At 37.7% G+C, this 24165-nt stretch overlaps 1 protein-coding gene across 13 annotated transcripts in view; it reads left to right on the top strand.

Annotated features, from left to right (window-relative positions):
* Positions 1 to 24165, top strand: part of prom1a (prominin 1a) — an 85599-nt gene that overhangs the window by 23689 nt on the left and 37745 nt on the right. For 8 of the 13 annotated variants that reach the window (XM_085469326.1, XM_085469323.1, XM_085469324.1 and 5 more), the window contains exons 2-4: positions 11663 to 11721; positions 12232 to 12258; positions 17203 to 17408. In XM_085469326.1, coding sequence (XP_085325452.1) covers positions 11663 to 11721; positions 12232 to 12258; positions 17203 to 17408 — 292 coding nt within the window. The remainder of the gene's footprint in view (positions 1 to 11662; positions 11722 to 12231; positions 12259 to 17202; positions 17409 to 24165) is intronic. The other 5 variants (XM_085469343.1, XM_085469369.1, XM_085469353.1 and 2 more) reach the window with 1 other exon arrangement.

Raw genomic sequence — 24165 nt, forward strand, 5'->3', positions numbered from 1 at the left:
CAGACTTCTAAGTAAAGAAAGTCTTAAACAAATAATTTAAGAACAATAACTAATAAAGGAACACAACAGCAGAAGCTATAGTAAACTTGTAATCGCCGCATACGTCAACGCAGTAATAGGATGGCTAATATCTTCCAGATTCAGTGTGAAATAACCCTTTTCTTAGGTGTTCTCACTTAGATTTCCAGTTAAGGCTTATTGAACGCTACACCTTGATTTTATTATGTCCGGGTGATATTTTAAGAGGATCATCCTAAAATACGACACTGTCAGAAGTTCGAGGTTTTCTTTGGTGGCAGGATGTTTACAACGGCCAACTTTGAACCTCTCTCTCTCTCTCAGTCTATCTTTTCTGCCTTCACTTTGAACTAGATAGTAAACACAAAAAGGACAAAGCCATTTTCTAAAAGTGCTGAAAAACATTTTTGTTGCATAGCAACAGGTTGAAGGATGATGAAATGCTCCTTGTATGCTTTTAGCTCCTTGTGTTACTCAAGCCATCTACAGAAACACTTGGAGAAAAACCTCATGTCTGATTATCGTGTCAGGTTCAGACACCTCCAGAAAGTGTGAGAGGGTGGGTTTGGATACTAGCATGCCTCAGTAGAGAAAACATATTTGAAAGACACATGCCGTTATTGAATTGGTAAACCATGCAAGCTTATGTTTTAATTTATTATTTTTTCAATTTTTTGTTCACTTGTAGGCTGAAGAATCAAGCTATGAACAAGTTTATCTAAGTCAATATTAGAGTTATTCTTCTGTCCGCCTGATGAGATCTTATTCTGTTCTGTTCTCTCCCATTTTGTGTAACCTACATGACTTTAAAGTTTCTAGTTTCTAGCTGATAATTTTCAGCACAGTCCAAAGGTTTCATATTTACACGGGTTTGTATAAATTTTACCAAGTGAAATGTACATTTATCATGAAGTGAGTAGATGTACTTAAGTAGTTTTTCTGTGGTTTAAAGTTCACGCCCCAACACCACAAACAGAGAATTTCAAAACGGATCAGTTTGGAACCTAAAATATTGATTCACAGGAAGTACCAGATGCCTGCACCCACTCATGATGCCACTGGCGTCATGAGTGGGTGCAACTAGACCCACGTAAACAAACAAAAAAATGGAGAAGACGTGTGATGCCAGGTCTTATGTAGAAACTCAACTCTTGCTGTCAAATTGGATATCCTATGAATTCTAGCAGAAGCTCTAAAGGCTATACTCAAAATAGACTTTCCTGTACCGATAACTTGGTGTTGCTTTAAACATGTGGCTTGCTTCTAAGGATGGGAATCAGAATTAATGATACAATACAACCACAGCATATTATGTAAAATAACAATGGTATGACGATTAAGAAATATTCGGTATATTGTATTGTCGATAATTGTGTGTTTGAAGCAGAAAAATCTGTTTAGATATATTGTTGGGTCCAGCATAGTATTAGAACATTTCCTAAGATCAATCAAAAAAGGATTCACAATACAGAAATGTCAACTATAAAACAGTAGATACATCCAACTTATAAAAATGTACTCATTCATTATACACACTCCTTTACAATGAATGAGTACAACATGGAATGGAGGCGATCAGCTTTACTGACACCCAGACTACTTTCATAGCAGTCTTCAGCTTGTTTTGGGGTCTGGAATTTTCATCTTTTTCTTGTCCACATCCCACAGATTCTCTATGGGGGCTCAGTTCAGGCAATTTGGCCAGCCTAGTACATGGTGAGCAAACCATTTGGTAGTTGTCTTGGAACGCCCTGCTTTAAAATGAAATAAGCATCTTTACAAACCCTGATGCCTGACCTGCTGCTAAACACCTGTGTGGACTTTGGAGCAGAATTATCGCAGACTGATGAAACTTCACATTTGATTCTGTGCTTCTCCACTCTTTTTTAATTTTAGGACCTTGATTTCCAAATGAAGTGAGTTTGGGAGTGTCTTTATATTAATGCAACAGTTGTACCCCTTTCCTGAAAGTGTGTGTGTGTGTGTGTGTGGTTGGGGGGGGGGGGACGGGTATTAACATCTTCATGGGGACCAAAAATTGGTAGTTTACTATACTTGTGGGGACAAACAGCCCTCATGGGGACCACGACTTTGAAGGCATTTTTGAGACTCAAAATGTGGTTTTAGTGTCAGGGTTACAATTAGGTTATGGTTAGGTTTAGGGTAAGGGTCAGACATTCATTTTTGATGGTTAGGGTTAGGGTAAGCGGCTAGGGAAAGCATTATGTTAATGAGATGTCCCCACAAGGATATAAATACACACGTGTGTGTGTGTGTGGTGGCTCTTGATGCGCTGACACAGCTTTCAGTCGGCTCCTTGTGAAGCTCTGGCAAGTTCTTGAATCAACTTATAATCTACTCCTCTCAAGGCTGCAGTCATCAGCTTTTTCCTTCCTGTCCTTTCCTTCCATTCATTTCAACAGGTTTTGTGGTGTTTGAACATGACAAATAAACCCCAAATGAAACTTTGTCAGAATGAGCCATACAATGAAAGGTTTCAGATGGCAAAACCCAAACCATAGAATTCCCTTAAAGGTGAGAGGAAACTGCAGTCAGGTGATAACTTATCTATTCATGTGACCTTTTGCACATGCTCATCATCATTTGATCCAAAAAGTATTGATTATAGCAGCTTTGCATACTTCTATTTGTATGTAAATATCAGAAGTTATTATGCAGGAGGGGGAAAAAATGAGGTCCATGCAGAGTTTCCATTCTGCATTAGTGTTACAACTCCTGTTGAATGTATTCCTTACCACAAATCTCTTCCCTGTTTATGTATGTGGCCTCAGATAACTTTGTGAGGATGAATCCATGTAGTTGCCAACAGCGTCCCTCTGTTCAGGAAAAATCCCCAACTGGCTGTCTGCTTTTGTTGCTCCTTTCGCCTCACAAGCAGAGCAGGGCTAAATGGAGTTTTGTGGTGTGGAAGTGTATCTCATGGCCAGGCTTACTTACTTATTTATTTATTTATTTATTTTTTATAATAAGCCTGTTAGCAATGGATGTTGTCACACACGACTGTCGGGGCTTAGCAGGAGGAAATATTAGAGTTTTGTTGATTCGGCTAGTGGCTTTTGGAGCAAGTTGATTGGAATTTTCTTTTTTCCTTTTTTGTGTGTAGTTCATAAAAGTTCTGCCATCTTTTGCGCCAACAGTAAATACTCTGTACTCTATTGTATATGCAGTGACAAGAGCAGTAATACTGTACAATCTAGGTAAACTATAATTCTTCCCATTTTACCACCTCGTGCATTTTTACCAACTCTCCATGATACGTTCACCGCTCCTTTAAGTATTCTCTCTGCTTGCCTCTGACACTCTTGCTCTGCTGTTTTTCTTTGTCCATCTGTCTTGGTTTGTTTCAGATCCTTCTGTTACACTTAGATGTCTTTCTCTTCTTCTTTCACACTTTCAGCTTTTGCATTTTAGCAGTTCAGCTTATGCTTTTTTGCGGAACCACTTAAAATAAGTCTGTATGTAAAATAAGCATAAATTCTGAAACCCAGCAGCAGTGAACATGTGTGTGTGTGCCAGGGTTTTCGTCTTATTTGTCGAGATTTGCTCCATTTAAAGTCCGGTTTCTGTATTTGATTTCAATTTCTAGACAGATGAATTTGTGAAAAACCTTTTTCATTATTTCTTAGTATATATAATTGGGAAATAAACTACAAAAATGTCATCATTTATCATACAGTTACCATTAGACACCAAAGTCCCTAATGATATAATTTAGAATCGCTTTTTTGTCTGTTACATGTAGACACAACATTGGTTTATTTCTTAAGTGCCTTAAAACGTTAGATCTCTTTTTATGCTTGAATGATTCATAGATCAGTGTTAAGTGGCTTAACAAAAAACCGACTCTTCTGAAAATGGTCAGGTCCAAGGACTGAACTGACACTGAGTGAAGAAGTAGTCAATCTCCAAACTAAAACTTTGAAAAACTTTCAGAAAGGCTGAAGAACCATCATTCGAGACTACTTAAAAATGTATTTAAAAAAAAAAGTCTAATTCCTTTGAAGCAGTGTATAAAGAAATGAGCGGTAACTAAAGATTTGTGCATAGTACAAGACATCAGATTGACATTTACATCTCTGACAAGGTTATATCATTAATAAACAACAGAATTGCCATAGTTGATGAATGGGTGACGATTGAGCACTGAATTGGTGAAACTTGAGCGTGGTTGCAGCATTTTCTTTTCATTTTTATAGCGGGAAAGTCCTGTATAGCTTCTACCCCCAACAGGCAGCTTCATGGTCAATTGGACCTCTGTTTTGTGTCTTTTATTTGAGCAAAAAGGCTCCAGTTCCCCACAGGAAAAAGGTTATTGGTTTTTCAAAGACTGTGTTAAATGATAGTCCTGAATAGCTGATGCTGTTTGAGCCTCAGCGCAGCGTTTACAAAGGTCAGTCATTTCAACAGCTCTGCTTCAATAACAGGCACAGGATGTCCTATTGGTTACACAGACAGCCTCGTAACAGAAAGGCTGGTTGTTTCCATAACACTGTAAAAACTACTGTTGGTGGAAAAAACATTTGATAAGTGACAAAACTGAATATGAATGTTGTGATCACAGACATATATCCATTAATATGTATACTCCTATATGAAACAGTAATATATAAATATTTTTTAATGTTTGTCATCATATGATACGACCAACATAGTAAATGAAGTTTCACAGGAAGCCTGAATTAATAAATGCAGATTTTATTTGATAGGAGGCTGAAAGAAAGATCTTTGTCTCTCTATTAAAGTGACCTTCACAGGATATGATTTTAATTCTAAACACTAAGATTTTATAAATTCATAGTTGGGGATCTTGATCAAATAGCAGCATTTGTGACTGTAAGGACATGAAGGGTACTATCCATCGTTGTTATCTAGTTAGCTGCTATCATTACTAACAAACTACATAATTCGAAGTGTAAATCTATTGCCAAAAGGTGCCAGCAACAGCAATATTAAAGTATAATGCTATAGCATAAGTCTGTTTAGACACTAAATCATTACCAGATGTTGTGTTGTGTGCTAGGGTTGTAAATTTGTGGTGTCATCATACCATTGATACTGCAAGATGACATTTTATTTAATCGTGTATCAATCTATACCATGTTATTGTGGATGGTATGATATTTTACTGTCCTGGTATCAAAAGTGTTAACCCTCTGAGGTCCAAGCCATCATAAATGGTAAGTGTAACATTAACCTTATGCTAACTGCATATTCTTGAGAAAAGTAAAAAGTACATCTTTCTTTTTCCCTTGTGTTTCAGTTACACGATTATTTTCTTTATTCCAGGTTTGTCAAGACTTGAGATAATAATATAATAATGAACAGAAATTATGTAATCTGATTACCTAGACCACAGGTGTTGAACTCTAGGCATCGAGGGCCGCTGTCCTGCTTGTTTTCCAACTAACCTGGCCTTGTAGCTTCTTATTGGCAAAGCATACCTGGTCCAGGTAATCAGCAGCAGGTAGGGCAGGGATATCTTAAAAACAAGCAGGATACTGGCCCTGGAGGACTGGAGTTTGACACCCCTGACCTTGACGTTAGAAGAAGGGTTGGGGTCATCACTGATGATGGACCTCATAGGATAAATCCACCACAAAAACACTGACATGAAGAATTTGACACAGTTTTAACTTACACAGATAACAAATTAGAAGAAGGAAACAGACATTAGTTAAGATGAAGACAACAGACTTTTTATAGGCAGCCTACTTTAATCACCGTGGCAAAGAAGGACAACTACAACATTTGTGTGTGTGTGTGTTGTAAGCTCAGCTGTTTTTAAAATTAAACCAAAGCCATTTAGAAGTGCTTTTTGTGTTCTTAATTACATAACTGGAATACAGCATATGGTGAAAATACGAGTGTGCCTTAATACTATTCACCAACACTGGAGCCTTAAATCTGAAACTGCCCTAAATCCCTACAAACAATCAATGCACAGCAGAACTTGGGGTTTATTATATTCAGTCACTAAATGTGTAGGTTTGAACACTCCTGTCAGATCATTTAATCCATGGGTCTAATCGCCTTTTTGTTTTGTGTTTTCTTGTTGTTTTTTTCTCAGGAACTCTGGAGAAGTTCCTGAGAGGATTACCAGTCACACATCTAATTTGCTTTTCTTATGTATTACTCTAATTAACCAATGAAATGCAAGCTCTTATAGTAAAGAGCTATGGATGATGTTTACAGTTGGAAGTATTGTGCTTGGCATCTGTCACAACACTCTTTTTATTATGTATTAACCAGCCTATTTTTATTGATTAAATCTGTACATTTTGGTGGCAAAATTAATGGAACTGTAAAAAACACAAATTCTCAAAGCAAACATTTAATTTAGTGTAGACCAATAACAGATGGATGGTGTATTTTAAGATGTTTTGTCTGTTTTGACCCTTTAAAATGCATGTATTGAATTTTGATTTTAAGTCCATTCAAAGAGCAGCATGTTGAGAAATGATAAAACACAAAAAAGCAAATTATAAAACATGTCAAATTGAAGTAAAGTGGATCTGAGCTGGTAACACTGAAACCTTTTTTATGCATTTCATGCTGGCTTAAAGACCAGAAGAACTAAGGTTAGATGTGTTGCGATCAGATTTGTTTTGACTCCCTGTTGTCAAGCTCACAGAGAGCTGTTCAATATACATATCCATGCTCCACAAGGTAAGAATACTCTTTAAAACGATTTTATACAATTACGCTGGAAAGCCAGAGGATATGCTTTGGCTGAATAATTCACTTTTCCACCCTAGTGAGATCAAAATTCCGGTCCAAGCAAGCACAGTAGGTTGAAAACCCCCACTGTTCATTGCTGTCCAGAAATCTTCTTCCTCTCCCATTTCAACACTGAGCAGAGGAACCATGATAGAGACCTGCTGGAGTCCTCTGGGCGGGTGACTCATTTCTAGTCAAAGTGATGAAAAATTTATCTTGCCAGGTTCTGCTTATCTTGAGCTCCCTGCAAAGCCTCATTACATCTTTTGGAAAAACTCTACTTTGATTTTTGTTTTCAGTTCAGAAGATACTGACGGAGCTTCAACTGCTGGCATTTACTTTTTTTTTTTAAATAGCATTCATTACTGTAACACATTTTTGTAGGGTAAGCAGTTCAAAATCCATGAACAATTCGTTTAAATTGCTGAAGCCACAGTTTATATGACAAGGAGGTTAGTGGGGTTAAAGGCCAAAGAATCCTGGCTAATATATGTATGTGTTTAATAAATGACAAGTACCAGCAGTAGGGTTGAGAGGAGAGGGAGCGTGAGTTGAAACTAGAATTAAGTGAGGTTTTCGTTCACATAGGATTAGATGCCTCTCACTGCCGAAGATGGATTCAGTCCAGCACTCTCTCCCTGTTGCTTTTCTTTCACCTCTTATTTCTCTCCTTTGTGATCCTGCAGTCTTTGATCTTTCTCCTTCCTTTGTGTTCTATTCCTCTAGTCTGCAGACATTCTTTTACTCCTTATGGTTGAAAATCGCTCCCATTTTCATTCATCAATTCATTTATTGGCAATAGTAATAACAGAATCTGCTTTTCATTCATTCATTTTGCTCGTCACACTCATACACCAATCAACCACAACATCTTTCTAATCTTGTGGAGGTCTCCCTCAAGCTTCCTAAACAGCTCTGACCCAAAGGGGTAAAAACACTGGAGCTTAAAGTGTGTCCTGTGATGTCAGGCACTTGGATTTATACAGCACGTTCTTGGAGTCTTGTGAGTAGCGGGGTGGGACTTGAGCATGTGAATGTCAGATTGGAAAGGATTTTAAAGCATAGATCATTGCCTCTTTTGTTGTGTTTCTTGGCCAAATCCTGAGCATTTCCTTTGGGGAGTAGGGATTTGTTTAGAACAATGTTTAGGTGGATGGTGCATGTCAAAAGATCCACCTGAATGCCCGGACCTATCAGAATATTGCATTGTAATGAGATGATCAGTATTATTCATTGGATTTGTCAGTATTCAGTGTTAAAGATAATCATTGTACACTAAACAGCTGGGATGATTATTTGAAATCTGCTCTACAGTTGCAGAAAACATTTTCCTGATTTTATAGTTTCAATAGTTATATATTTATTTGTCAAATGCAGCGTGATGATAATTTTGTGAACTATATTCTAATTTTTTTGTCGCTTTTTAATAGGAAACTAAAACATTTATGGATGTAGTAGCAGTCCTAATTTAATCAGAAGAACGTCTCCAGCTATTAAGTTGAATAATTGTTTAACTGTTTACAAATTCTGAGATATAAAATGTAAGTCAAAATTAAATATTGCTATTATAATTTGCCCTTTTTTTCCTTAATTTCAACTTTTTGACTGAAGTCAACAAAAGTGAAGTTTCGCTTCTTGTGCTGTTACACGTTAGCATACTGTACAGGCCTCACAAAACTTGTTTTGGAGATATTTTATTACCTGAAATGATAACATCACAGGTTTCATCCTCTCTGAATAAAAGGGAACACGCCTTATAAAAAGGTCAGTAGCTTCTTTCAAATGTGCATAAGCACAAGGAAAGATAATAGCTGGGCTTGACTCACTGTACTTGTTTTCCTCCAGAAGGCTGGATTATTTTACACCTCGGCTCAAAATGCACAATAGTGACTGGCAGGGGTGTAGGAACTACCCTGAAAGCTGGAAACACTGACACGATCGACCTGTAATAGAGAATTATGTTTCCCAAATGTGGTGGAAAAAAATTCAGACAAAGTATATCACAAAGCTCAGCTTTTCAATTACAGTAGTTACAGTAATTGCTGCTGCAAGGCATCAAATACAAAAGCCAGCAGACGCCTGTAGGTATACCAGACAGATGAATGTGAAAAAAGAAGCCCATGGAAGCCTCTTAGTCAAATTCATGTTCATCATAATTAACTGTAAATTGAACAATTGGACATAACCTGTTTCTGAACAGCCATAATATATGGTTTAAAGATTATTATAAAGCAACTTCCCATTAATACCAATCTGGCTGTGAACAAGACGCAAGCATACGATGTCTAACAATCTGTTGTTAGAATGAAAAGTAATTCTTCTCAACAATTCCATAAGATATTTTTTGTATTCACTGCATTGCAGAAGAAAACTCAAGCTGTGGCTTTGACATCATTATTTTTGGAAACCCTTTGCCTCCAAGAAGCCTTGCTGTCTCTGTCATCATTGCATGATGAGTCACAGCCAGCTCCAGGTGTAGATAAAAAAGATAACACCAAGATGCTCTGTTTGACAGGAGATATAATTGTTTAGGATGTACCCATGAAATTCCTTTTCTAACATTGAATACAACTGTACTGTATTTAATTGGCTTCATCCATAGTGGAAAGGGTCCACTTGAGGACAGTTTTATCTCTTGGTAAGGTCACTACAGGTCTACCATTGTTTAACTTTTACCACTTTAAGTTTCTTAAGAACAAAACAAAAAGACATGAATCTTTAGATACGTGTCACAAAGCTGCTATTCTTCAGTGGACGGCAAAGACAAATCTTGCGTGGAAAGGGCCTGGAGCCAAAATGCAAAGCAAATTGTTTTGTTTTCCCCCTGCATATTCTTTTTACTACTCTTACTCTTCCTAAAGGTGTGCAATGTTACTGATTATTCAACATTTACACAGTGAGCTATGTGCTCTGTCTACCTTGAAACTACTGCTGATGCATCACTGTTGCTGGGAAAACACCTAATTATCTTAGCTACTCAGCTGTATCAGGAAATACCCCATCTCCATTCTTGTAACAAACGGTGCCTTTTCATTTCCTTTCCTGGCTACTTTTGGAAGATAACAAATATCCTTCCTCAGAGTTTTAAGAATCTGTAGGTGGACAACATTTTCTTTTCTAAATCTCTTTAAAGATTTCATATTTAAATTCTGTCTGACTGTAAGTTATAGGCTCTACTAAATGCCTAGCAGAACAGTTACCAATTAAATGAACAGTACCATACATACAGACAGAAACACAAATGTCTACATACTTACACTGCTATCACAACTTTAAAGAAGTATAACAGAGCAAAGTGAGGTCAGAAATTCTGGTCCTGAATGTATTTCCATATGTGAAAGTCATGTTTAAGATTATTAGTTGTATCTGTTATAAATTTGCACATTTCTTGTTACAATCTCTGTTTTTATTAGTTGAAGTGTAAAAAATAAATAAATTTTACGTTTTATGTATATATGTATACAAAATACACACGATACCAAGTAATCACGTAGTTATGAAAACTAACCAAAATCTAAATGGCTCATATTGCTCTATATACATATGGATGGCTTTAATTAAGGCTTTTAAAATGTTACCAAAAGTCATCAGAATTACACTGTAAATAAAAGAGGTAGATTAAACGAAAGGTTTGGCAAGTTTTTCATGGGTCTACATACTCACAGATATAGTTCCCGTATAAATGTGGCACTATTTATAAGGAAATAAGATAAGATTTCTTGCCAAGAAGCATTTCTTTTCATAGAACTATAGTTATGTAGGTTCTGCAATGGTTTGATGACAAATGTGGGAAAGTGGGAAAAGAAAACAATCATGCAAAAAGATCATTTCACAAATATTTTTTTAGTACAGAGATATTTTGTTACTCAGATTATTTGGGGAAAGGTAAAAGGAAAAACTCTGCTTTTGAAGTTGAAAATGAGTCCATTTCAGTTAACTTTATTTATATATATATATATATATATATATATATATATATATATATATATATATATATATATATATATATTTTCTTGTATAGCGTGACTGTTATTGCTATTTCCACTGCTGCATGTGCTAAAGCAATAACTAACATTAGTTCATTATTTAAAGACGCAGTAAAATAGAAAGTGATCTGGGTGTTGCACACTCATATTTTTAGCTAAGAATTCATCGAGAGAAACATTTAATTTGATTGATTTTTGGTATCTAATTTAATATCAATAATGTGACATGTTGGTGGTTTTGCTGATTAACAAAATCGTGATACTGACATCCACCAGGTAGAGTATTTTAAGTAATCAGGATACAAATAGCTACAACAGAGTCCAAACATATAGACAGACTACAACTAAATAAAATACAAGTTCCTCACACTGTCAGCACAAGAGTTGGGGATGAGGAGGCTGCAGTGTCACAGTGTGGCTCTGGATTTCCTGACATTCTTGTCAAAAATGTCAACTTCCTTCTTCAGCCTGGCATAAATTATTTCTCAAAATGTGCAGAGTCTACAGTTTACTCCAGTTCCTACCTAAGTAAAGTGTCAATACTAAGACTGTTATAAACAAACTGTCAATCAATATGCTGAACAGTAATATTGAGCATGAACTATAAAGATGTTTGTGTACCACTCTAAAAAAATCCCAATTAAGACTAGTATAGAGTATGGAACACTTTTTGTATTTATTTGGGACTAATTTGGGACATGTAATGTTTTTGTGTTGTATCCTGTAGTAATATCAAATGTCTAAATTGTAACAGAGGCAGATGTGTTTAAAAACGTTGCCACGGATGCTAGAAATTCATACAATTTAATGAGAGTGTGATATAATCTGCTGGATAAAAGAATCCTCCATGCATGTCATTTTTTATTACAGGAAAACACCAAAGTTCTCTTCATGTGTTTGTTTTCTTTATGCCGCTGCAGATCTTATTGTCAAACTGGCAAAGGACAAGTTTGGAGCCATTCAGACGGAATATCAAAAGGTAACTGAGTGTGTGCTTGTTTGTGTGGTGAAATGATTGCTTTTCTGTGCCTTTCATCCTCCTTGCTGCATGTTTTTACTGATTGGAAACAGCAACTCATGAAATACATTACATTAGAAATGTAGAAACGCAGTAGTCTGTGACTTCTCTAAAACAAGGTGTCAATAGCTTTCATTAGCCAAGGCAATGCCATCTTTTTACCGGCATTCCAGGGGAAAAAAATGGTTATTGCTTCTGGCGCAACCTATAAATTTAGAGAGATAAATCATTTGAGCTCATTGGAGCAAACAGGGTTGACAACCAAAGGCTTTTTTAGGCCTGAGAGCTAAATAAAGAGTGCAATTTGCAGTCTTATTTATGTGCTATGTATGGAAATGCATGACTTTAATTTCTCTTTTTGTTGTTCTCTTTCATCACATGTGTTCACTTTGTGGCTTTGCTCTTTTTTTTTTGATGCTGCATTGCCTTTGTCTTCTGCATGCCCTCTTCATCTGATCTGGCCTCCTTCAGCCAGAGAACATAGTGCTGACCCTTCAGGTAAAGTCTGCACACTGGACTTAAAGTCTAACCGATCCCCCCCTTCCCATAATTCTCCACTATGAAAGTCATCAAGGCTGCACAATCATAGCTGAGATATTAATCTTGTATATTTTGTCTATTTTGTCATATTGATAATTGGAATATACAGGATTAGTTTTGCAGCCTTGTAACTTTCTCTCAGCCATCCCATCAACCTCACAGCCACCTTGGAACCTTCCCTTTAGCTTGACCTAAACCGTAGCCCCTCTTTCTTTTTGAAGCACATCCTCGTGCAGAGTTTTGTTTTTTCACTTTTATGGAAGTGACAGAGATGACTGGATAGAGAAACATAGAAAAAATGTTTTATACCACTAAGTGTCAGAGAATTCTACTTTGAATTTCATCTAGTTTGAACTTCGTGTTACAGGGGTTATGGTAAAATATTGCCTATAGTTCTCCACTGGCTCCTGAGGACCTACTGTGAGGCTAATATGTAGCACAAAACGGGACACTTACTGCCATATCAATCCAAGCATCGTCACTCAAATTTGACTTTTTTGAACTGCAAAGTAGTCTCCTCCTTTAGTTTTTATTATTATAATGATTAACAAGGATATTATACTTATGTTCATTATATCAGTGCATAAACAGTGTTCAGTGCTCATGGTGAATATCTCTGTATTCACTAGTCAGCATCTCAGCTGTATTTACTTTGACATCCACTTAAAAACACAGCATGTAAAAGCCACATGTAACACAACAGATACATTATGTTTGGGATCCTGATGGTGGCAGAACTCTGGACCTGGACTTGTAGTATGCATTAAGTGCAGCATTTTCCCTGGTTTAAAAATCTTTTCTATATCAGCATAAACAGGCCGGACTACCTCACAGGTCAACAAACTGTAACAGTGATTTTTACTGTGATTCTACAGCAGAGCTTTTAAATGGTTTGAATTTGTGCTTGTAGCCTGCCTGTAAAAGGCAGTGATTTCAAACTTTTATTGGAAGAGCAAAGCAGAATAGACTCTGTCCCAGCATGATATTATCCAGTGTCATGCCTGCTACCTTGAACATTTTGTAAAATAAATTCTTCCTCATATTGGGGAAATTGCTTATCACATCAGGCCCAATGCATTGCAGTTTTTGTTTTGTTTTTTAATATTTATTTTTTTAAGAACAGCCTTTCATAGCCCTCATAGACAAATGCAAAGCAAATCAATCATCAGGCTTTAAAAGACTATTTAATGCAAAATCACAGCTGGCAGTGTGTACGGTAGTCTTAGTTTTAACCAAAGTTTGCTTACGGTGGATTTAAATTGTCCAACCGTGTGTTTGAGAGTGTGTGTATTTACATGTTTTCCTGCAAGTATATGATGTTAAAGAGTACTTATACATAAATGTATGTTCATGACTTTATAGGGTATTTTCTGTGTTAGTGGGTGCTATACACCTACTTAAAAATCAGTTTGACAAAATTCTTCAAATCGTACACTTTTACCTCTTCATTCAACCGTGCTACAGTTATTCATTTTATCTCAGTTCCCCTGTATTAAACAAAGCTTTCTTAAAATAGGCTGCTCTTCTTAAGCTTTGTGTTGATTTGAATAGGTGAGTGGGGCTTCATATGGCCTCACATGGCCTCATTGTTGCATGTGTGTTGTTGCTGCCTGTGTTTGAGTAATTTCTGTAACTGTGAGACATCTGCTGCTGCCTATCTTGGCCAGGTCTCCCTTGAAAAAGAGGTTTTTAATCTCAATGGGATCTTCCTGGTTAAATAAAGGTTAATAAATAAATAAATAAACATGGCCATTTTAGATCTATCCACTCTAATAGTAAACATACAGAATCCCAGAAAAATAGAGCAGAGAAGTAGGCTGAGCTCTTATTGGGCATTAAGTTAACTGTTAATGAATCAAGGAAACGGCTTCTTGCTTGAGGATGCTTCAGCATGCCTCATGGCTGCTGCTGGCATTAAATCTGTTTCATGTTAAAGAAATTCACATCTTCACTCTTCAGACATGCTGCCAACCCATCATCCAGTTTGTTCTTATTGGAAGGTCACCTTCTTCTTTTGGGCACTTGCCAAGACAAAGCTATAGTCCCAAAATAGTAAGAGCTGGAGGCCCTTTAAGAGTGGCAGTGGAAAAAAAACGGCACATTTTTGACCTTTTTTTTTTTTTTTGCTGAAGATTCACCCAATAACAAGCAGAGCCCAGAAGGAGAATGACAATGCAAGCACTACAGTTTGCACAGTGTCCTCAACAACTGTGCTGACATTGGTGCCTTTAGATGATACACATACACATATGTGCACACACCCACGCAGACACACAGTCTTTCCTTTAGTTTTTGCCTCACAGCATTTTCAGAATCTCTGATTTCCCTTTTTCTCTTTGGACTCTGCAGTCTATATTTTTAAGGTCATAAAGAAAGCGATTAAGAGACTTTTTTGATGTCTTAGAAATTAATGTAGTCACACAGCTGGAGCCTTCACTCCTCCAAACATTAGCGACAGGACTGTGGGTTATTATCTTTACTCGAGTTTTCCATGTTTGCGTAAAGATTTAAAAATGAACCAGAAGACTGTTCCTCTCAGTCTTATTCAGAATCTATTTCTACCCTACCTTTTAGCCAAAAGCCAATGAAGGAGTCCCTGAAGGAGGCAGGTCACTGACTTGTGAGGGCGATTAAGATTAGTAAAAATCAGCTGGGAGAGCAGTTCCTCTATTCAAAGCAGTGATAGCAGTGCTGCTTTGATCCTTTCATAACGAGAAGCTATTGAACATCATTGTGACAAGTTACATATGGTGTGGGAATTACCAATCCCCTATTTAATTTTGACAATTTCCAGAGCCTATGCTGCGTGCAGTTTAGGTAGGGGCAGATTAAGTAGGAGCACTGTGGCACATGACAAGAAGAGCAAGTGAGAAGCTGCCGACAGCAGCATTTTAACTCTCAGTATATCAGAAAGAATTTGCTAAAGAAGCTTGTCATATTGAATATTGAAAGTTAAGGATTATTTAGGCCGTCATTGACAAATGATGTGCAGATTTCATAGGTGATGTTGAAAGGGTTCTAATTCCAGTAAATACAGTAATAGAAAGCACCGTCTCCAGGCTTGCCCTTGTGCTGTGGAGGTGCACATCTACAGCGAATGCAAAATCTCCTCCACTGTGTCACAACAGTGATCCTTTAACATGCATTTCATTTTAAAGTTGCAGGAACTGACTCGGGAAAATACTGAGTGATGAAGGAGAATGTGCCTTCTCACAGTTTTGACAGTCTGACCCTAGGGGATGAATTCACCACATATAGACCCATAAATATATTAAAAATATATTTAAAAAATATCTGCATGCTCATGCTTGCACTCTTGATATGATGCTACTGATGAGAGTGCTTTGTTATGCTTGGAGGCCACAGGCTTTGCCACAGAGCTCAAGTTTGACCTCTGGGGTATAAAATTTGTGCACCTGCAAGGGGTCAGAGCAGGACTTCCTAGGAGCAATTCAAATGTAGCAGGAGCACCACAAACAGAGCAATGCAGAGACAAATTTAAACCAGGTCCGTTTTTGTTTCTTTCAGGTGCAGAACTTAAAACTTCTTGTTGTGTTGTCTTATGCTAAGAAGTTAATGAAGTTGATATAAGATGAGTATTTCGGTCTAATAAAGATGGACACATTCGTTAGAATCTTCCTGAAGTTTGTAAGGTTGTTTTATGAAACTGAAGAAGTGACTTGGATGAATGACGAATCGTTTCTCCCACTGAAAACGCTATGTCCAGATGAACAGATTAACCTTTTGGGATTTACTTACCTGACTGATTGAGTATGCATGCAAGTTTTAGCTAGGCGGAGGAAATGGTTACATTTTCTGATTACCGGCTACAAATTTTCACAGTAAAATTTCAGTTTCAGCCACCTAAGTTTAATTATTTTTGTTTATTTGTTTTAGAACTTCACCTCACAATTACTTACTAAAATCCTCTCCTGAATCCTGGAAGTTAGAAGAATCATCCACTGCCAACAAATGATTTCGCTTGCTTCATGGTTTGACTCCCTAAACTTAAATAAATTATAATGGTCTTAGGCATATACCTTATTTTCAATGAATGCAGAGCTCCACTGAAACAGGTATAATGATCTCACTCTGGGGCCTGATTTTTCTTGAAAGAAGAAAGATTAGGAAGTCGTTCCCTTTAGTATGTTAACTGCGTTGCAATCCATTCCTATTGAAGCAGGTTTTTCATCAGAAATGCTGTCTTTTTGCTTCGTTATAGTGGGAAGAACTGTACCACAGGCCTACTGTACAGGGGAAGCTCCTTTGAGTATTTTCCCATCATGCTTCATCTGTTACTATCCTGCCAGTGCATTTTGCTGTTGGGTTAAAATGTTTGCAAAAACAATGTCCAACAATTGCTTTCTGCAACAGTCTCAACACATTTTCCCCTTTCACTTTCAGTTTGCACTATCGTGTGCAGGGACAAAAACCTTCATCCTACTCATTTTTTGTTTTAGTTTTGGCATTTGTTTTGTGTAAAAATGCAGTCAGGAAGTTGAATTATTGAATTAGCTTGCTGTATTTAACAAAGAGAGGATTCTCCTGCAGTGAGTAGTGTTACGCAATGTCTTTGTTCATCTGCAAATCCTGTTTGGACAACTAGAGAGAACTCGCAGCGGGGGGATTCTACCAGATATTTTTAGATTTGTTCATCATTTTATCCTTGTATTCCTTGTGTGCATCCTTCCGTCTTTTTGTGTTTTCTGCTATTAATTTATCCCTTTCTCCTCATTTTCTCCCTCACTCCTAAACATTCACCCCCTCCTTCTTCTACCAAACCAATCCTCATCTCTTCATTTACTGACTCACCTCTCTTTGTTGTTATTATTCATAAATAATTTGTCCATCTTTCTGCATCTCATTTTCTTTTTCCCTTTCACTCCTCTCCCCCGACCCCAGGCCATCTACTATGAGATAGGCTTCCTAGTTTGTGCAGCAGTGGGCCTGCTCTTTACCATTCTGATGCCAATAGCCGGGCTCTTCTTCTGCATGTGCCGCTGCTGTGACAACTGTGGTGGTGAGATGCACCAACGCCAGAGGAAGAATGCAGACTGCCGGCGTGGCCTCCTGGGAACGCTGCTCTTCTCCACCTCACTGGTCATCACGTGAGTATGACACATGCAGAAATGACACACATAAGTGAAATATTCAGAAATCGGTTTGCAAGCAGACGTGCACATTCTGCATGCAGACATGCATGTATGCATACACTGGGGTTATAAACAAGATGCATGTCTGTCTCTTACGGCGATACTCTCATGCACATGTGTACACATGTTAGTAACACACACACACACACACACACACACACACACACACACACACACACACACACACACACACACACACACACACACACACACACACACACAGTCATCAGTTTTCCTCCTCCCCCATGCTGTTTGCTATATATAGTTGAGTCCTACTGTAGATTGCATGTGGCAGCACCCTTCATTCTTTTATTCATTCAAAGCTCTGGTCACTATAACCTTCTGGGGATCCAGACTGAAAGCTTTCATTTACTCTTGTGGCAATGTCTCAGTGCACATCTAAAATACTACAAATCGAAGATAAAGCCGCAATATGCTTTGGAATTTGACCGCAATAATTCTGGTAAACACTTCTGACCTTTTGACAATACACACAATTTCACCTAGACCTGTACTCCTTGGTATTCATTGTAATGAATATAATACCGTTAAACTTTTTTCACATTACTGCACAGTCGTCATTGTTTGTCTTTTATATGCACATTTTAAGCAGTGGCTTTCTCGAATAGGACTGCGGTGAGTTTAAAAGCAGACTTAATTTTCAAGATTTCAGTTCAAAAAATATATTTTGTTTTCCTTTCCCCATTGTTCACTTGCTTTGACCACATCATTTTAAAAAACAAAAACAAAAATCTGTGGGCCTTTTTGCCCACAGATTCTGCATATTCACACACAGAAACACATCTGTTTCTCTAAAGTCTGACTCTTTTTGCTGTGGTGTGATAGAAAAGTTTTATATAAGAAGTGTATAGAAAAGGTAGCTATGGGCTAAAGTCAAACTCTTGGTAAACATGAGTTAGTTTGCTGCTTTAAAAGTGTGCCAAGTTTGTCTTGATGCATTCTCAATTATCCAGGAGATGTGCCAAGTTTGATAATGTTAGATTGGATTTGTTAGCTCAGCTTTAACGAATGCAAGTGATAAAGCTTTAAGATGCTATATGAGTTCTTTCACTTTTTCGAAGTTTAAAGTGTTAGTTTTTCATTTGGAATGAGCTGTTCTCTTTAGCGGCACTTTCCCTTTTTTCCCCGTAACCAAACTGACCAATCGGCCTCAGATATACTGTCTAGCCGTTTCTTTGACAGTCTCATTAGCTTCAACTGCAACGTGACGTGCAAATCTCTGGAAATGGAACTGCACATTACTGCAATGCTGATCGCAACTGGGATTGTTCTGCTTGTTATGCCACATAAGCATGCATGTCAGTTTAAACACATGCTTTTACAAATAGATGATAGGATGTGAGTGTATCTGGCTGCTTTATCGTGCTAATACTAATCTGGCAGCCAGTAATCTGCCAGTGTAGCTATCTGCTGTTGTTTCCCAGGTTTTTTTTTTTTTGTTTTTTTTTTGTTACTTACACCCGAAGTACATGCAGGACAGTAACCTCGTTGTAAGCTAGCATTTTCTATGTGTATTAAGAGCATAATTCTGACATGAAAATCGTGTTAGATAAAGTGGGACATTCAATTAAGTCTATAAGTATTCCAATATACAAAGTACCCTGTTTTTCAGAGGCTAAAAAAATAACTAGACGAGCTAGTGTAACTTTAAATGTGGGGATTGTTTTTAATATTTGGATGAAAATCATTTTCAGTCAGTGACTGATGGACATCACCAATCACTACTGATTATAATGTAACCAGGCACATATTTGGCAAAAATATAGATTTCCATCCATCCATTTTCTTCCGCTTATCTAATCCAGGAGAGCTGGAGCCTGTCCATAGGGCGAGAGGCAGGATACACACTGGACAGGTCAGCAATCTCTTCCTGGGTTAACACAGAGACGGACAACAATTCATGCTCTCATTCAGACATATGGCATGAGGGGAATACAAAGTCTTTTCAGCTGCCTTCAGTTGAAAATGGATGAAATAAAGCTTTACATTCACCCTGTACTTCTTCTTTATGAGCCCATCAGACTGTCCTGTAACTTGATGAGTCTCATCTGTCAGAAAATGGACCACAAGAAACCTAATCTTCCTTCCATTCTGGTTTACAGTCTCAGCAGCACAAGAAGCATAGCCACTGGGGATATAGCAACACTACAAAAGATGTGGGAAAACAACAGTTGAGCTAGACTGAAGGCATCCAGGAGTGTACTTAGTTTGATGTTCCTCGACTTTCAGTCTTCATTGGAACAAAGCCTAGTTATATGAAATTCCCCAGCAACATCCCAGCAGCACAGACAGAAGAGTCTGAGAGCATCCTCACAGCTCTTATTAAATCTCCCGAGCTACCAGGCAGAGATGCAGCAGAGGCTCTAATGAAGCAATTACAGGCTTGAGAGGGATGAGTTCCAAGCCCAGGCCAAGACTGCTTTTTACTGCCACTAAAAAGCTGACAGCCAGGCACAGAAAAGTGGCGGGGGTGACATTTATTTTCCAAGAAGTGTTAAAATCGGATTAAGAGAGGGGAAAGACTCCCAGGTAAGGGTGAGAACATCGAAATGACCACAAATGAGATATAAACACAGCTAAATGATGGCTACAGAACCTGGGCATCACCTTCTGTTGCACTGTGAGATAATATAGTGCAAGTAACTCTTTATTATGCATTATGTCAACTCATATTTGATGCTAAGAATTCATTGTAGGGAAGTTTTCGCAGCACTTTCCAGTCATCCCTTCATATCTAAGTAGTATAGACAGAGATGTAATCTCTTACTACCTTGCTTTGCTGTCAGTTAACTCAGCAAGGTTTTAATCTCTCAATATACAAGATCTTATGAAGGATTGTGTCTTTATTTATAAAAACCGAGTGATGCAAAGTGGATTTCAGTGTCGGGATGGCTACCAAGCTGCTGTTACTGGAGATACACCCAAGCACACAGATAACATTGTCACAATCCAGCCTGCCATATAGGCTTAAGGGCTTATCAACTCTGCCAGAAATGTCAAACAAGCCTTTGACTGTTGCCTGAAGACACTACACTTTCCTGAGTTTAGATAACATGCCCTTACTGAAAAGGTAAATCCCATACCCTTATCCTAATTACAGAGTGGAAAGCAGTCATAGTTGCCTCTAAATAATGGCCATGCCAAATGTGAAGGCAACCTGAATTAAGAAATAAAAACAGAATGGTAAAAAAGTGAGTCAGGAGAATTTGGTATCAGTCAGATTTTTGCTATTGTACACCACCTGCCTAAACACAGAAGGGTGTCCTGTGGTGTTTCGCACTGGGACGTTGGCAGCTGATTATTTCGGTCCTGTAGGTTGTGCAGTGGGGCCTCTGCAGTCAGGTCAAGTCACTGTTATTTATCTAGCACATGTAAAAACAACAGGAGTTGCCCTGAGGTGCTTTCCAGCCGAGGAAAACATATTAACAGTTCAAGTCCCTAAAAATATAAATACAAAGCCCACATAAACAGAAACATGAATACACTGAAAAGCAAAGCAAAAATGTAATAATCATAATATAAAAAAATCTATCAAAAATCAATAAAATAAAAACCTCAGAGTAAAATTATACAAAAGAATACATTTAAAAGAAACAACAGTCATCTAAGGGAGCAAAAAGGAAACATTGACAGGTGGCTGACAAAAGGCAGGCACCTCAAATTTTACCTGGCTAGATCACTATGGCAACCTGTAGACATGCAAAGCTAGTTATGGTTTTGGGTTTAAAACCAGCTACAAGTGCTATATTTTAACTTGTAATTGTGATTGATGTGCAATATATACATACACCAGTGTCTCCATGAGGTGTTCCTTGTTGGAACATTGTTCACTTGCAGAACACAGGTTCCACAAGATGCCAAAAACATTAATAGGAATTGGAATAATTTTGGCATTTTGCAGTTGCTGGAGATTTGTTCCCTGCCAATCCATGAACTGAATGTGCTGTTTCACCACTTCTCAGAAGTGCTCTATTAGAGAGAGACCTGGTGTCTGTGGAGGCCGTTTGTGGAGGGCAGCGATGGTTGTATGGGGAAAATCCCAGTAGATCAGCAGCTTGTGAAAAAAACAGACCTGGCCATCTGGCGCCAACAAACATGCCACATTCAGAGTCACGCAAATAATCTTTCTTCCCATTCCCTACTCAGTTCAATCTTCAGTATGAACCTCATCATGTGTACATCTAAATGTTTTGGCTTACTTTCCTATGATTATCTGATAGGGGTTAACAAGCAGTTTACCAGTTTTACCCGGTGAAGTGTGTGGTGAAGACTTCCTCCTGAATGAGCGAATTGTATATATGTAGCCAAGGTTTCTGGCGTATGTGCGACAGACTGAGCATTCCTGGATTCACTGTGGCAAATAAAGGAGGCAAAAAAAGCAAAACAAACAAAGCAAATCGGTGAACCAGGTAGAAATGGGAAGAAAAAAATCTGTAACAAGAAAGCTAATGAGAAAATTTCCCTCTTATATCATCCTCCTACTGTGGTAGGGTCAAATCCCAGAGGAGCTGCCAATGAGCTGCAGTTGTAAACGTGAATGAGTAATGTTCACTGGGTTAGAGTAGCGCTGTAGGGCTATGGGGTTTGATTCACACGGATGCCAGTCATGCTGAAAATGCATGCACTTCTGCTCCGGCTACAAATGTACTGCCCAAGTAAAAGCAGGCAGGATTGTTGTCATTGTGTGCTAAACTCTGCCAAACACAAAGCAGATGTTCATCACTGACTTTTAATGTTGTATCTTACAGGCAGAGACACTGGATTGGCTTTGTGGGAACAAACATGATGAGAATGATTAATTACATTTGTGGACATACTCATAATTTAATCAGAAACATATTACAGCAATTTGCCAATTAGTGGAGCTGAACTATTAACACATTCACCAGGTTAATTTAGGTGAAGGAATATTGAAATCTAATTAAGCATAAAATGATGTATTAAACAGGCCTTGAGAAATTGATAATTACTGTGGCGTGTAAGCACGTTAAACTGATTTCTCATAGGGCTTTAAATTTGGGTACATAGCAGGAAAAGACACAAGCAAAGCAAACAAAAGAAACATGGAAAACTCACAGTGAGTAAGTTAGAATCCAACTCAGTTTACAGTGAGATTAAACCTTTAGAAATAATGAATATGCATTAATACCTTTCACACAGATATTATGTTTGATCATTCAGGTTTTTGTCCATCTGTCCAAAAAAATTCTACCTGGCCAAGTTTTGGGAAACTTGCAGGTCTGGATAATTGGTTGTCATTATTATTATTATTATTATTATTATTATTATTATTGATTCTTCTTTTCTTTCTTTTTTTAATGTAGTCACCCCATCAGCTTGTGAATATATATACACAACTGCTTGGGGCTCAGGGCAGTCTGGGGGGAACCAAGGGCTGACAAATTTCACCTTTCCTCTTTTAAACAACCTGCGGTCGAGGTGCAATGTCATCTTAGTGGAAGGATGCCTTAATGGAGACTTACTTGGGGAAGGAAGGGACATCAGTTGTTTAATAATATCAGGGTGTGCTACAGAGTTTGAATTAGCATCACAGTGAGATTATATTACATAATTCCTTTGTGTGTGTGGTGTTTTTGATTAATATGTTTTTTAATATGATTGGATCCTTATCATTTGGGGATATCTGGGCTCTTTGAGTTTGCTTCTTTATGGTTAGTGTTTATTTTATAATATCTCTAACCTAAAATAAAGAGAGATTGTATCATGTCAGTAGCAAATTGGTAAGATAAATGTTTAACTCCTGCTTATATGAAAAGGGCTAATTGTCAATGTTTGTGTCCTCATGCTTCTTTTGTGAATGTGATTGCCACCGCTGGGGTAATTTTGCAACGCATTAGCCATTCAGCACTGTGCCATTAATATATCGTAGCTCACATGTGTACTGTATGCTAAACAGCATGTTTTGTTATATCTGCCAGCTATTGTATATTCCCACTCTGTTTTATTAAAAGAACAGCAGGAGTTATTTCAGTTTCTACTAATCAGCTCTGATTCTGCACAACACCCGCATGGATTTATAATAAGAAAATGACAGACATAAGATCTTTGCTTCTGTTCTGACCAAGTGGAAGACCCTTGCCCCATGCTGTTATCCAGTATGGGCTTCAGCAGTCTATTTCAGTTGCTGGGTGTCCAATATTATTAACACAAAAAGTCCTAATATTATGGACTTAGTAATCCATGCTAATTATATGGGGTCTTATTAATGATAATACAGGCAACAGTGAACTGAGCATTCAGCAAGCTGAATTTTAAATCTCAGGCACCCAGATTAGATTTGAAGGGTTTGTCTGTAAATGAGCTATCTGATGTCTGGGATATCTATAAATGGGCATCCCAAGCGATGTACAATATATCTTGTACTGATTCAGTTTTGGTTGGTAATCTTTTTGTGCATCATTTTACGTTTATGAAGGAAGAGAAGGTCAGCAAATGACCTTGCAAAACCATGTTAGATGTGCTGAGTAAAATACTCGTATATCATGGGAAATCACTGCTTGAATGAAAAACAACCACTGTGAATTCAGTATGCAAGTTAATTCAAATTTGATTTTTTTTAAACCAGGCTAAGACTTTCTGCCTTTATGTTGGACCAAACTTAAATTTCTGAGCACATGCTTGTCCACAGACAGCTATGCTACTGGACAAGCTTGTGCAGATTCCCCTACCT

The sequence above is a fragment of the Copadichromis virginalis genome, linkage group LG2 (genome assembly GCF_057382275.1).
Source record: "Copadichromis virginalis isolate Kocher_CV1m ecotype Utaka linkage group LG2, C_Virginalis_male_GT1.1, whole genome shotgun sequence".
NCBI lineage: Eukaryota > Metazoa > Chordata > Actinopteri > Cichliformes > Cichlidae > Copadichromis > Copadichromis virginalis.